Genomic DNA, 13,347 nt, shown 5'->3' on the forward strand with positions numbered 1-13,347 from the left:
GTCTTGTGACATGGCGCATTATCTTGTTGAAAACTGCCACTGGCGTAATGAAGGGGTGTACATGGTATTTGTTGTATTCTCCAACAGTTTATTGAACGTAACTTCTTCTACAATGCAATATCTGGCTGTACAATAGATGTAGGCATCCGTCGATCTAGCCGGAGATGTGGTTTCTCTCGGTCGGCTGGTACTTCGATCGCCAGTGCAGTACAGCTGCTTCGGTGATATCTTCTTGGAGAGTCTGCTATAGCGGTTGCCATTAGCAGCGGACGAAGCCTAGTCTGCCTTCGACCGGCCGGACCTATATAGTGAGCTGGAGCCAATAGAAACCCGGTGTAGAAATCCATGGCCGGATGTGTCGCGGCGACCTCTGCAAGGAAAGGTTCCTATTAATCGACTGGAATCTTCGGCGTGTTTCCTGATGGCTTCGCCTATTTGGCTGTTGGTTTGTGTCCCTCATAGCGTGGCTGTTATGCGGAGCTGCCTGCCATTTAGGGGAACCCGATGGCAGAAGGTACAGTATTGAACCAGCCTACGATACTTCTTGGCCACCACGGTGCCTTGCACGAGCACCACTGGTATCATGGATGCCCATGTCAATGTTCCCGACAGCATAATGGAATGGCCACAAACTTGTCTCTGCCCAGCAGTAGAGGTGTCAGGGAGCTGTTCGCCTGGAAGACGCCGGATTCGCACCCTCCTGTCGGCATGATGAAGGAAGTATGCCAGCTGGAGTGGCCGCGCGGTTCTAGGCGCTATAGTCTGAAACCGGGCGACAGCTATGGCCGCAGGTTCGAATGCTGCCTCGGGCATGGATGTGTGTGATGTCCTTAGGTTAGTGAGGTTTAATTAGTTCTATGTGACTGATGACCTCAGAAGTTAAGTCGCATAGTGCTCAGAGCCATTTGAACCATTTGAAGGAGGTATCGGGGTTCATTAGCCCATGCAAAGCTCTGCCACTGTGCTAACGAACAGTGCCGATGGTCACGTGCCGATTTCAGTCGTAGTCGTCTACGTTGTGTTGTCAACATCGGCACATGCATGGGTCGCTGGCTGTGGACGGCCATCGATAGAAGTGGTCGCTGCACTGTACTCTGCCCAGCACGAAAGTCTGATGGTAGTTCCATCACAGTTCGCCGACTGTTCTGTTTTACCGGTCCGCCCAGCCTACGACAGCCGACATCTGTAATGAGGGGCGGCAGCCCAACCCGATGACGTCTGGACATGGTTCCACCTTGGTTTCGGCATGTATTAAAGACACTCACCACAGCAATCCTCGAAAAGCCGACAAGTCGTGCAATTTCCGAAATGCTCCTGCAGAGACTCCGGCCCATCACCATGTGCCCTCAGCCAAACTCAGGTAGGTCGGGCGCCTTCCCCATTCTAAACACAGACAGCAGGCTCACTGATACTGCATGCACCAAGTGTGTGTCTAACTAGCAGTCATTCCGTGTACAGGGTGTTACAAAAAGGTACGGCCAAACTTTCAGGAAACATTCCTCACACATAAAGAAAGAAAATATGTTATGTGGACATGGGTCTGGAAAGGCTTACTTTCCATTTTAGAGCTCATTTTATTAATTATCTTCAAATCACATTAATCATGGAATGGAAACATACAGCAACAGAACGTACCAGCGTCACTTCAGACACTTTGTTACAGGAAATGTTCAAAATGCCCTCTGTTAGCGAGGCTACATGCATCCACCCTCCGTCGCATAGAAACCCTGATGCAGCCCTGGACAATGGCGTATTGTATCACAGCCGTTCACAATACGAACACGAAGAGTCTCTACATTTGGTACCGGGGTTGCGTAGACAAGAGCTTTCAAATGCCCCCATAAATGAAAGTCAAGAGGGTTGAGGTCAGGAGAGCGTGGAGGCTATGGAATTGGTCCGCTTCTACCAATCCACCGGTCACCGAATCTGTTGTTGAGAAGCGTGCAAACACTTCGACTGAAATGTGCAGGAGCTCCATCGTGCATGAACCACATGTTGTGTCGTACTTGCAAAGGCACATGTTCTAGCAGCACAGGTAGAGTATCCCGTATGAAATCACGATAACGTGCTCCATTAAGCGTAGGTGGAAGAACATGGGGCACAATCAACACATCACCAACAATGCCTGCCCAAACGTTCACAGAAAATCAGTGTTTATGACGTGATTGCACAATTGCGTGCGGATTCTCGTCAGCCTACACATGTTGATTGTGAAAAGTTACAATTTGATCACGTTGGAATGAAGCCTCATCCGTAAAGAGAACATTTGCACTGAAATGAGGATTGACACATTGTCGGATGAACCATTCGCAGAAATGTACCTGTGGAGGCCAATCAGCTGCTGATAGTGCCTGCACACGCTGTACATGGTACGAAAACAACTGGTTCTCCCGTAGCACTCTCCATACAGTGACGTGGTCAACGTTACCTTGTACAGCAGTAACTACTCTGACGACGACATTAAGGTTATCGTCAACTGCAAGAAGAATTGCCTCGTCCATTGCAGGTGTCCTCGTCGTTCTAGGTCTTCCCCAGTCGCGAGTCATAGGCTGGAATGCTTCGTGCGCCCTAAGACGCCGATCAATTACTTCGAACGTCTTCCTGTTGGGACACCTTCGTTCTGGAAATCTGTCTCGATACAAACGTACCGCGGCACGGTTATTGCCCCGTGCTAATCCATACATCAAATGGGCATCTGCCAACTGCGCATTTGTAAACATTGCACTGACTGCAAAACCACGTTCGTGATGAACACTAACCTCTTGATGCTACGCACTGATGTGCTTGATGCTAGTACTGTAGAGGAATGAGTCGCATGTTAACACAAGCACCGAAGTCAACATTACCTTCCATCAATTGGGCCAACTGACGGTGAATCGAGAAAGTACATTACATACTGACGAAACTAAAACGAGCTCTAACATGGAAATTAAGTGTTTCCCGACGCATGTCCACGTAACATCTTTTCTTTATTTGTGTGTGAGGAATGTTTCCTGGAAGTTTGGCCGTACCTTTTTGTAACACCCTGTATACAGGGTGGTCCATTGATCGTGACCGGGCCAAATATCTCACGAAATAAGTGTCAAACGAAAAAACTACAAAGAACGAAACTTGTCTAGTTTGAAGGGAGAAACCAGATGGCGCTATGGTTGGCCCGCTAGATGGCGGTGGCATAGGTCAAACGGATATCAACTGCGTTTTTTTTGAAATACGGACCCCCATTTTTATTACATATTTGTGTAGTACGTATAGAAATAGGAATGTTTTAGTTGGACCACTTTTTCCGCTTTGTGATAGATGGCGCTGTAATAGTCACAAACGTTACGCCAGCTTAAGTGGCGGCGGTGGAATGACAGCCTCATTGCTCACGGCGATTTTTTATGATTGGCATACCGATTCTGGACATTGCGGCCTTCCGACTATCCCCCGTTATATCTTATATCCAGTTATATCTTATGGCGAGGACAGTATTAACTGGTCACTGCTACGTTAGCAAGTTCGAGTAGAGGAACTGTATTTCATACTTAAGGATTCTGTGACTGGTGTTTTTTGACAGACAGATTTCAAGTAACGTTATTTTTATACCTTTACTCGCTGTATAGAGGAGATCACAATATTCATTCAGAGCATGTTCACCAAAGCTGGAACCTCTCTTTTTCAGTCTCCACATGTTTACGTGTTAAGTCAGTCTAGCAGTTATATCCTTTTCTGACTGGTCTTCATATACATTGTCACAAAAAAAGTAACAGGAAGTGGTATACATCTCACTTTTTTTTCTAAAGACTGAATCTCGTCTTTAATGTTAAACAGAATTTTGAAAGGAGTATACTGAGGCTCACTTGTATGTGGCACCAGAATAAGATAAGAATATTAATAAATGAAAATGAAACTAGTATACTATAAGCGATGAATGTCTCCGATAGGCTCCATAATGTGGATTGCTGACTGCGCGACCGTAGAGCCAGAGATACTATTTCTGATCTGAGAATGTAGTGTTAGCTGGGTGCACAGTTGTAGGTAGATGTGTGGGACGTTAAGACGATGGCGTGGGAAGCTTCTGTGGTGCGCTGTGTGAAGGCACCAACAGTTAGATTAATGTAGGTATGTCGACATTTTTGAACATGGAAGCAGAAGTCTTGATGCAACCAAGGTAAAGATTCTCAATAATTACGATTTCTGTTTTTGCCAGAGCGTTAGTATAGGTGAGTTGGCTGACAATTTGTTATTGTTGAGTAACCCCACAATGTACGTAAACGGTTTCGACAGAAACTTAGGTATTTCATTTTTGTAATACTTTTAAGATTTGTTAACAGAGCTATGTGTAATTTGATGATTTTCATTTACGTTGGATTAATTAAGTTAGATAATAGTTGCTGTTCAAATCTCATTATTTGTGAATCAGTTGTGAGTAATGTAACTTCAATTGTCAGATGTTTTTGAAAAGACAAAATTTGCAATATAATTTTGCTGGAAACACTGAGTATTAGTAATCCATCATAATCAGCACCACCTCCCAGTCCAGGTCATATATTTTTCAAAGAATTTGGAATGTATTAAATGTTCTAGTTTATCAGCCAAATGAATTTCATGTGCATTTCAAGTATTATGGCCAGCATTGCACACTGCTGAGCCTGTAGTTAGTATATTTATATTTTATATGAGAGACCAGAATATACGCGTTCCACCGTTGGTGCTTTAGATCTAAGACCATTTAATTTAATTGTTACGTATACTGAGACCAAACTTATTAGTTTTGAACAGGGCCTTAGCATTCAGTGGTTAAGGGGGTGAATGTATTTTGCAGTGAATGTTTCTTTAATGGTATTGGGAGTTGCATTACCCAATCGATTCGTGTTAAGTTTTGCCAACAATTACGCAGACTAAGAACACTACTCTCACTTACAACACGCCACACGACGATTCGAGTTCAGTAGTCACTCCACAGATCAAACATTCATTCAACTTAATCGTCAAGTCTATTATACCATTTTTTAAGGAACGTTACAATGTGGACGTCTATATCTACATCTGCGTGATTACTCTGCTACTCACAATAAAGTGCCTGGAAGAGGGTCGAGTGAACCACCTTCAAACTGTCTCTCTACCGTTCCACTCTCCAACGGTGCGCGGGAAAAACGAGCACTTTAGTTTTTCTGTGAGAGCCCTCTTATTTTATCATGTTAATCATTTCTCTCTATGTAGGTGGGTGGCAACAGAATGTTTTCGCTACCGGAGGAGAAAACTGGTGATTGAAATTTCGCGAGAAGATCCCGTCGCAACGAAAAACACCTTTGTTTTAATTATTGCCACTCCAATTATGTCTGTTGCACTATCTACCCTATTTCGCGATAATACTGCACTTCTTTGTACTTTTTCGATATCATCCGTCAGTCCCACCTGATGCTGACCGCACAGCAATACTCCAGAATAGAGCGGACAAGCGTAATGTAAACAGTCTCTTTGGTAGACTTGTCGCACCTTCTAACTGTCCTACCAATGAATCGCAGTCTTTGGTTTTTTCTTTGCACGACATTATCTATGTGATCGTTCCAATTTATTGTATTTGTAATTGTAACCCCTAAGTATTTTATCGAATTTACAGCCCTCAGATTTGTGTGACTTATCGCGTAATCGAAATTTAGCGGATTTCTTTTAGTACTCATGTGAATAACTTCAGGTACAATTGCCACTTTTCGCACCATATAGATATCTTATCTAAATCATTTTGCAAGTCGTTTTGGTTTTCTGATGACTTTAAAAGACGGTAAATGACAGCATCACCTGCAAACAATCTAAGACGGTTACTCAGATTGTCTCCTATATCGTTAATCTAGATCAGGAACAATAGAGCGCCTATAACACTTGCTCGAGGAACGCCGGATATTACTTCTGTTTTTCTCGATGACTTTCCTTCTAGAACTACGAACTGAGACCTTTCTGACGGGAAATCACGAATCCAGTCGCACAATTAAGGCGATACTCCGTAGGCACACAGTGTGGTTAGAAGACGCTTGTGAGGAACGGTATGGAAAGCCTTCTGGAAATCTAAAAATATGGAATCAGTCTGATATCCCCTGTCGATAGCACTCATTACTTCATGGGTATAAAGTGCTAGTTGTGTTTCACATGAACGATATTATTTGAATCCGTTCTATGTGTCAATAAATCGTTTTCTTCGAGGTACTTCATAATGTCCGAATACAGTGTACGTTCCAAAACTATACTGCAAATCGACATTAGTGATATAGGCCTGTAATTCAGGGGATTACTCCTAAATCCCTTTTTGGGCATTGGTGTGACTTGAGCAATTTTTCAGTCTTTAGGTACGGATCTTTCTGTGAGCGAGTGGTTGTATATAATTGCTAAATATGGAGGTATAGTATTCTAAGTTTTTTTTTATAAATTTGGTGTATTCTAAGTTTTTTTTAATAAATTTGGTGTATATTTCCTGGATTTTGCTTTGCTGACAAGTACGACTGCAGTTTTGCCTACATGTAGCATATAAACAGGTGAAGCCAGGAGGTGAAAGCTGTGTTTCTGGTCAGTTGTGTAGTTCATTAGAATGTAGTCTGTCTTCTCCAGAACTGGAGGCCGAGGTACCCGTCTACCTGGAACACGTCTCCAGCTACTCACGGGATGTCGCGCAGTTGCTCTCACATGGTGTGAGGCATATATCAGCAGCTTTAGTTCCGTTCGCATTCGAGATCATGGTAAGTGACGTTTCCCTTCCTCAGTTTGTTACACGTAAGATGGGTGAGAAAATGACACACACAGCCGCGCGTAAGTGGTCAGTTCTGAGACTCTGCTTCCCATATGTCTGATTCACAGTGTCGTTATCTTTGCCTGTCCAATTGTAACGTTAACCATCTGTAACAGTTGTGACTCTCCCGTACGTCTACGATACTTATAGCGTTGTTAGAGAGAGAGAGAATGCAAGCTGAAAACGGATAAGCCGTCTGCTGAGTCAGAAATTAAATTACTAGTGCAGACATCAAGAAGAATATAATAATTCCAATCCCAAAGAAAGCAGGTGTTGACAGATGTGAAAATTACCGAACTATCAGTTTAATAAGCCACGGCTCCAAAGTACTAACACGAATTTTTTACAGACGAACAGAAAAACTGGTAGAAGCCGACCTCGGGGAAGATCGGTTTGGATTCCGTAGAAATGTTGGAACACGTGAGGCAATACTCACCCTACGATTTATCTTAGAAAGTAGATTAAGGAAAGGCAAACCTACGTTTCTAGCATTTGTAGACTTAGAGAAAGCTTTTGGCAATGTTGACTGGAATACTCTCTTTCAAATTCTGAAGGTGGCAGGGGTAAAATACAGGGAGCGAAAGGCTATTTACAATTTGTACAGAAACCAGATGGCAGTTATAAGAGTCGAGGGGCATGAAAGGGAAGCAGTGGTTGGGAAGGGTGTGAGACAGGGTTGTAGCCTATCCCCGATGTTATTCAATCCGTTTATTGAGCAAACAGTAAAGGAAACAAAAGAAAAATACGGAGTATCTAAGCATTCATGGTGGTGTCTGATTGTTCTACATCGTGTCTCCCTACCACTTTCGCGCAACGACGCTGTGAACGTGTTTTTTAGGGAATTAACTAGTTTGAACCTGGGACCTGTTGCTGGTAAGGAGACGCCAGACCACACATGACATGTAGAATCCAGAAGATTTCAATGAGACTAGCGATGATATAACCAAATGATCTCAGCGTCAGCTCCACTGCACTCCCTGTAAAATAATCTTAATACTAACTAAATTTAGTGGAAGGGGTTCAAGGCTTTCCTATTTTTAGTTAGCTGGTAAAATAACGTCGAAAAAGCAGTTAAGTTTACCATTGGAAATTTTATTCTACTCACAAAACATTGTTTATAAATTGCACTATTGATAAAAGGAAGTGTTTTAATACAGGATGGTAAAAACCAACTGCGTTCAACAAAAATGTGAACGATTATTCCCTGAGTGGGTTTCCAAGTTCTACAATGGATCGAAGGATGACCTATGCCATATCACATCTATAATCTAGGTTTAAAAATTAAGTTTCACAAAAGAGAAAACTATCAAAATGGTCTACAGTGACCCTCAATTATCTTTAATTACTTATCTAACTTGTCGTAAATTACAGTGGCTGATGTGGCTTCTCAATAATTATATAACCGAGAAATCATCGCGTTTCAGATTTTTACTTCAAGTGGCAAATGTGAACACCATGAGCTTTAATTTACGATCGACACTAGCATTACACAAAAAGGGGGTGTAACAGATGAGACTTCTGCAGTTCTGAGTGAAGCCTTATGCGCTCAAAAATGCGGCATCGCGTGCGTTCATTACCTTGTCGGTGTTTAGGCAGCGTCAGGGCAGCGGCGGGCAGCACAGCTCTGCTAACCTCGCCATCTCGGAACTAACTCTCTCTAACTTCTCCTTACTACAATTTTCCGCAGTTGGTTTAAAAAAAACTATCTGGCTCTGTTTTCATCTGACCAATCAGGGTCTCATTGTTAACCATAAGCTCCGCCTACAAAAATTCTGTCTATCCAATGAGAGACGTTATACTTTTCATGGTGGGGCAATGTTTTTAAAGTTTGCAACGTAACAGAGACGCGAAAAAGTCTCACGCTAAAGCCTGCAGCTGGTGTGGTCCTTTTAGCGTTACCGTAAGATCTATACTGTTCTTCTGGAGGGCTCTATCTTTTAACTTGGACTGGGGGTGGTCCTAATGTAACAAACACGCGAAAAAGTCTAGCGCTAAAACTTGCGGGTGGTAGTGGCCCTTTTTGTTTATCGTAAGATCTATACTGTTTTTCTGGAGGGCTCTAGATTTTAACATTGGCTTGGGGGTGGTCCATGACGTACAGAGACGCGAAAAAGTCTCATGCTAAAACGTGCGGGTGGTGTGGTCTTAGCGGTAGGCGGGCGACGTGGGTGTCCAGTCCGTCCCTTATCGTAGGGCCTTCTAGCTTAACACGGTTCTGCTCTCGGCTTCTGTTCTCGTTTCTTCCCTCGGAACTGTGTCGGTCTCATGGTGGGAAGGTACGACATGCATTTAGGCATTCTTGTGTTAGTCTGTGGTATTCCATTTGCTCACTCGTTACTCGCATTACTTTGGTTAATTTAATGTCACAATTTATTAGGAGCTATGTGACTTACTAGATTTGCTTATTATGTCAGGGTTTTCATGGAAGGTTCAAATGGCTCTGAGCACTATGGGACTCAACTGCTTAAGTGTCAGGAAGTCGTTTCTGAAAGTATTTGTATGGAGTGTAGACATGTATGGAAGTGAAACGTGGTCGATATATAGTTCGGACATGAAGGGAATAGAATCTTCGAAATGTGATGTTACAGAAGAATGTTGAAGATGAGATGGGTAGATCACATAACTAATGAGGAGGTATTGAATAGAACTGGAGAGAAGAGAAATTTGTGGCACAACTTGACTAGAAAAAGGGATCGGCTGGTAGGGCATACTCTGAGGCATCGAGAGATCTCCAATTTAGTATTGGAGGGCAGCGAGGAGGGAAAAAAGAGAGATGAATACACTAAACAGATTCAGAAGGATGTAGTTTGTAGTAGGTACTGGGTGATGAAGAAGTTTGCACAGGATGGAGTACCATGGAGAGCTACATCAAACCAGTCTCAGGACTGAAGACCACACTCACACACACATATCAAAAGAAAAGAAGAGAAAGCTAGACAAGGATCTTAATGTCCCTGTGCTTTCTAAAACACAGTAAATAACGCACCAGTTTCTTTATGAATAGTATATATCGGATATTAACAAAGACATAGATGAATAAATATATTTATAAGCACGCTGCAACCGTTTTTTCGTGTAACTGTGGAGTACTTGTGGTCTGACGCGATCGATAGTAATCAGCCACTTTGACCTCCAATAACTCATGTTCTATTTAAGCTACTTACCTGTAATTCATGCTAACTTAGGTTTACAGTAATAGTCTTCTCAAGACACGTCGATAGACGAAATCGGATGAAGCGTTTATGTTTTGGAAATTCGTTGCTGGGTGTTACTTGTATACTTTACCGTCAGATACTAATCAGTAAGCTAAAGATATGCTTGCGCAAATAATGGTAATTTACTTGTTTCTTTTTGAGGTATCTTAATTCATATGGCTACTATTAAATTCGTGAAATGTCTGCCATTAAGGTTTCACAAAGTCCGCCATCTTTGGCTCTCCAGGGCGCCTCAACTCGCCCGTTACCTCACAACGTCTCGGGCTTGGACCGTTCAGTGTTTCTATTTTGCTTTCTATTTCACAGTTCAGTACACTTTCTTCCTGTTTTCGTGCTTCATTTGTGTTCAATTTTTGACAGTCTGTACACTGGGCCCCCTGGCCACTAAATCTGAGGGGGATGCGATGGGGAGTTTCCCATGCAAGAAGCAACGCGAACCATATGCTAATTGGTTGCTCTTCCGCGGTGCACGTAATACCGACGACGGCACGCAGTACACCCTCACTCCCGTGGCACGACAAACACTCCCTCGTTCTCGGTCCAGACTCTTTGTTGATGTTTTTTCTCTGTCGATCTATCGGTATGTTTCTACATCTCAACATATGTCGCTTAAAATTACACTTTCAAACATTCCGAATACATCGAGTTACATCGTAACACAAAATAGCAACTTCACACTATTCTGTTCACGGAAAAAATTTTAAATAACGTGTTAATAAACGTGCGAGTACACAGCACCAGAAAAAAATAAAAAGAGGAATTAAATTCACGACGACTACATCTCGTCCCAGTGTTTGAATCCATGTATTCATCCACGCTTATCCGCAGAACCAACAAGTTATATTCAAGGAAAAGGAACTCGTGAACAGTTTCTCAACGTACGACTAGGAATCGAGAAATTGCGAGAGCTTTGTGTTCTTGTCTTGTCTGCTTCCGTGACTGTAAGAAAGCCTTTGACAGCGTTGTCTGAGAAAAGTTGTGACAGGTACTTCAGAGTTTGGTGTCTCACCGCACTTGACAGTACTGATCAGAGTTTCACACAATAATCACCTCACAGCTTCGAAGACAAGTGCTGGTACATCTGATTTCTTCAGTGTATCAAAAAGAGTCAGAGACGGTTGACTTCTATGCCCCCAACTGTACAATATTTATACAGAAAATTTTATTAGGAATGCTGGTGTCGGCTGGAATAAAGCCATCTGAATTGATGGAAGAATTATTAACAAGCTCCGATTTTCTGTGGACGCCGTACCTGTACACAGCAGCGAAAATTAAGTTGCTGAGCTGTTAACAACAGTAAAGGACATTAGTCTATTATGTCGGTTGGACCTCAATCTCAGCAAGTCGAAATTCATAACAAGTGGTCGAGGAGTATAGGTCTAGCTCACAGGCCGATTAAAGGAACTGGAGGTCTTTCATCTACCTTGGGGCAAACATCTGTGACAGGGCAAGGTGTGAAGATGAGATAAGAAGACGGATCACGCTAGAGCAAGTGACTATGAAGGAAATCACAGTGATTTCGCAGAACAGGACAATAACGAATACCTCAGGCTTGCGACTTGTTGGAGCACTCTTGTTTTCCCTTCAGTTTTATGGTTGCGAGTAGGGTTGTTGGCAGAATACTGATAAGCCCAAGTATCGATATACCTCCCAAAATGTTTCGATATATATCGGCGACATATCTTTCCCAGTTGTATCGATATCTCTATGACAATATGGAGTGGTAATATTTTAATTTTTACACTACTGGCCATTAAAATGGCAAACCAAGAAGAAATGCAGATGATAAACGGGTATTCATTGGACAAATATATGATACTAGCAACGACATGTGATTACATTTTCACACAGTTTGAGTGCATAGATCCTGAGAAATCAGTACCGAGAACAACAATCTCTGGCCGTAATAACGGCCTTGATACGCCTGGGCATTGAGTCAAACAGAGCTTGAATGGAGTGTACAAGTACAGCTGCCCATGCAGTTTCAACACGATACCACAGTTCATCAAGAGTAGTGACTGGCGTATTGTGACGAGACAGTTGCTCCGCCACCGTTGACCAGACGTTTTCAATTGGTGAGGCATCAGGAGGACGTGGTGGCCAGGGCAACAGTCGAACATTTTCTGTATCCAGAAAGGCTCGTACAGGATCTGCAACTTGCGGTCGTGCATTATCCTGCTGAAATGTAGGGTTTCGCATGGATCGAATGAAGGGTAGAGCACCGGGTCGTAACATATCTGAAATGTAACGTCCACTGTTCAAAGTGCCGTCAATACGAACCAAAGGTGACCGAGACGTGTAACCAATGGTACTCCATACCATCACGCCGGGAGATACGCCAGTATGCCGATGACAAATACACGCTTCCAATGTGCGTTTTCCGCGATGTCGCCAAACACGGATGCGACCATCGTGATGCTGTAAACGGAATTTGGATTCGTCCGAAAAAAATGACGTTTTACCATTCGTGCACCCAGGTTCGTCGTTGAGTGCACCATCGCAGGCGCTCCTGTCTGTGATGCAGCGTCAAGGATAACCGCAGCCACGGTCTCCAAGCTGATAATCCATGCTACTGAAAACGTCGTCGAACTGTTCGTGCAGATGGTTGTTGTCTTGCAAACGTCCCCATCAGTTGACTGAGGGGTCGAGACGTGGCTGCATGATCCATTACAGCAATGCAAATAAGATGCCTGTCATCTCGACTGCTAGTGGTACGAGGCCGTTGGGATGCAGCACGGAGTTCCGTATTACCCTCCTGAACCTACCAATTCCATATTGGATCTCGACCAACGCGACCTGCAATGTCACGATACGATAAACCGCAATAGCGATAGGCTACAATCCGACCTTTATCAGAGTCGGAAACGTGATGGTACACATTTCTTCTCCTTACACGAGGCATCACAACAACGTTTCACCAGGCAACGCCGGTCAACTGCTGTTTGTGTACGAGAAATCGGTTGTAAACGTTCCTCATGTCAGTACGTTGTAGGTGCCACCGGCGCCAACCTTGTGTGAATGCTCTGAAAAGCTAATCAGTTGCAAATCATAGCATCTTCTTCCTGTCGGTTAAATTTCGCGTCTGTAGCACGTCATCTTCGTGGTGTATCAATTTTAATGGCCAGTATTGTATGAAGCTGTTGTTTCGAAATTGCAGTAAAACATAATTTTACTTTCACTGTGTGAATGAGTCGTATAACTTTTCAAGCTCCAGTATTTCTCTTTGACTCCCTTCGCGGAAGAATAGGTGGCACAAAGAAGAAGTCCGAGTGCACTAGGTGATGGTTATGTCAATTATACAACAAGATTTCCAATGTTGAGAGATAGCACCCCAGCTTTGTGCTATTTCTTCACATCGCCATTATTAAAAAC

The 13,347-nt window shown here is 43.2% G+C and overlaps 1 protein-coding gene across 1 annotated transcript in view; it reads left to right on the forward strand.

The window, feature by feature from the left end:
* LOC126292146 (uncharacterized) overlaps positions 1 to 13,347 on the forward strand; it is a 71,792-nt gene that overhangs the window by 39,500 nt on the left and 18,945 nt on the right. The window contains exon 4 of the mRNA XM_049985986.1: positions 6,583 to 6,710. Coding sequence (XP_049841943.1) covers positions 6,583 to 6,710 — 128 coding nt within the window. The remainder of the gene's footprint in view (positions 1 to 6,582; positions 6,711 to 13,347) is intronic.

The sequence above is a fragment of the Schistocerca gregaria genome, chromosome 9, assembly GCF_023897955.1.
Source record: "Schistocerca gregaria isolate iqSchGreg1 chromosome 9, iqSchGreg1.2, whole genome shotgun sequence".
Lineage (NCBI taxonomy): Eukaryota > Metazoa > Arthropoda > Insecta > Orthoptera > Acrididae > Schistocerca > Schistocerca gregaria.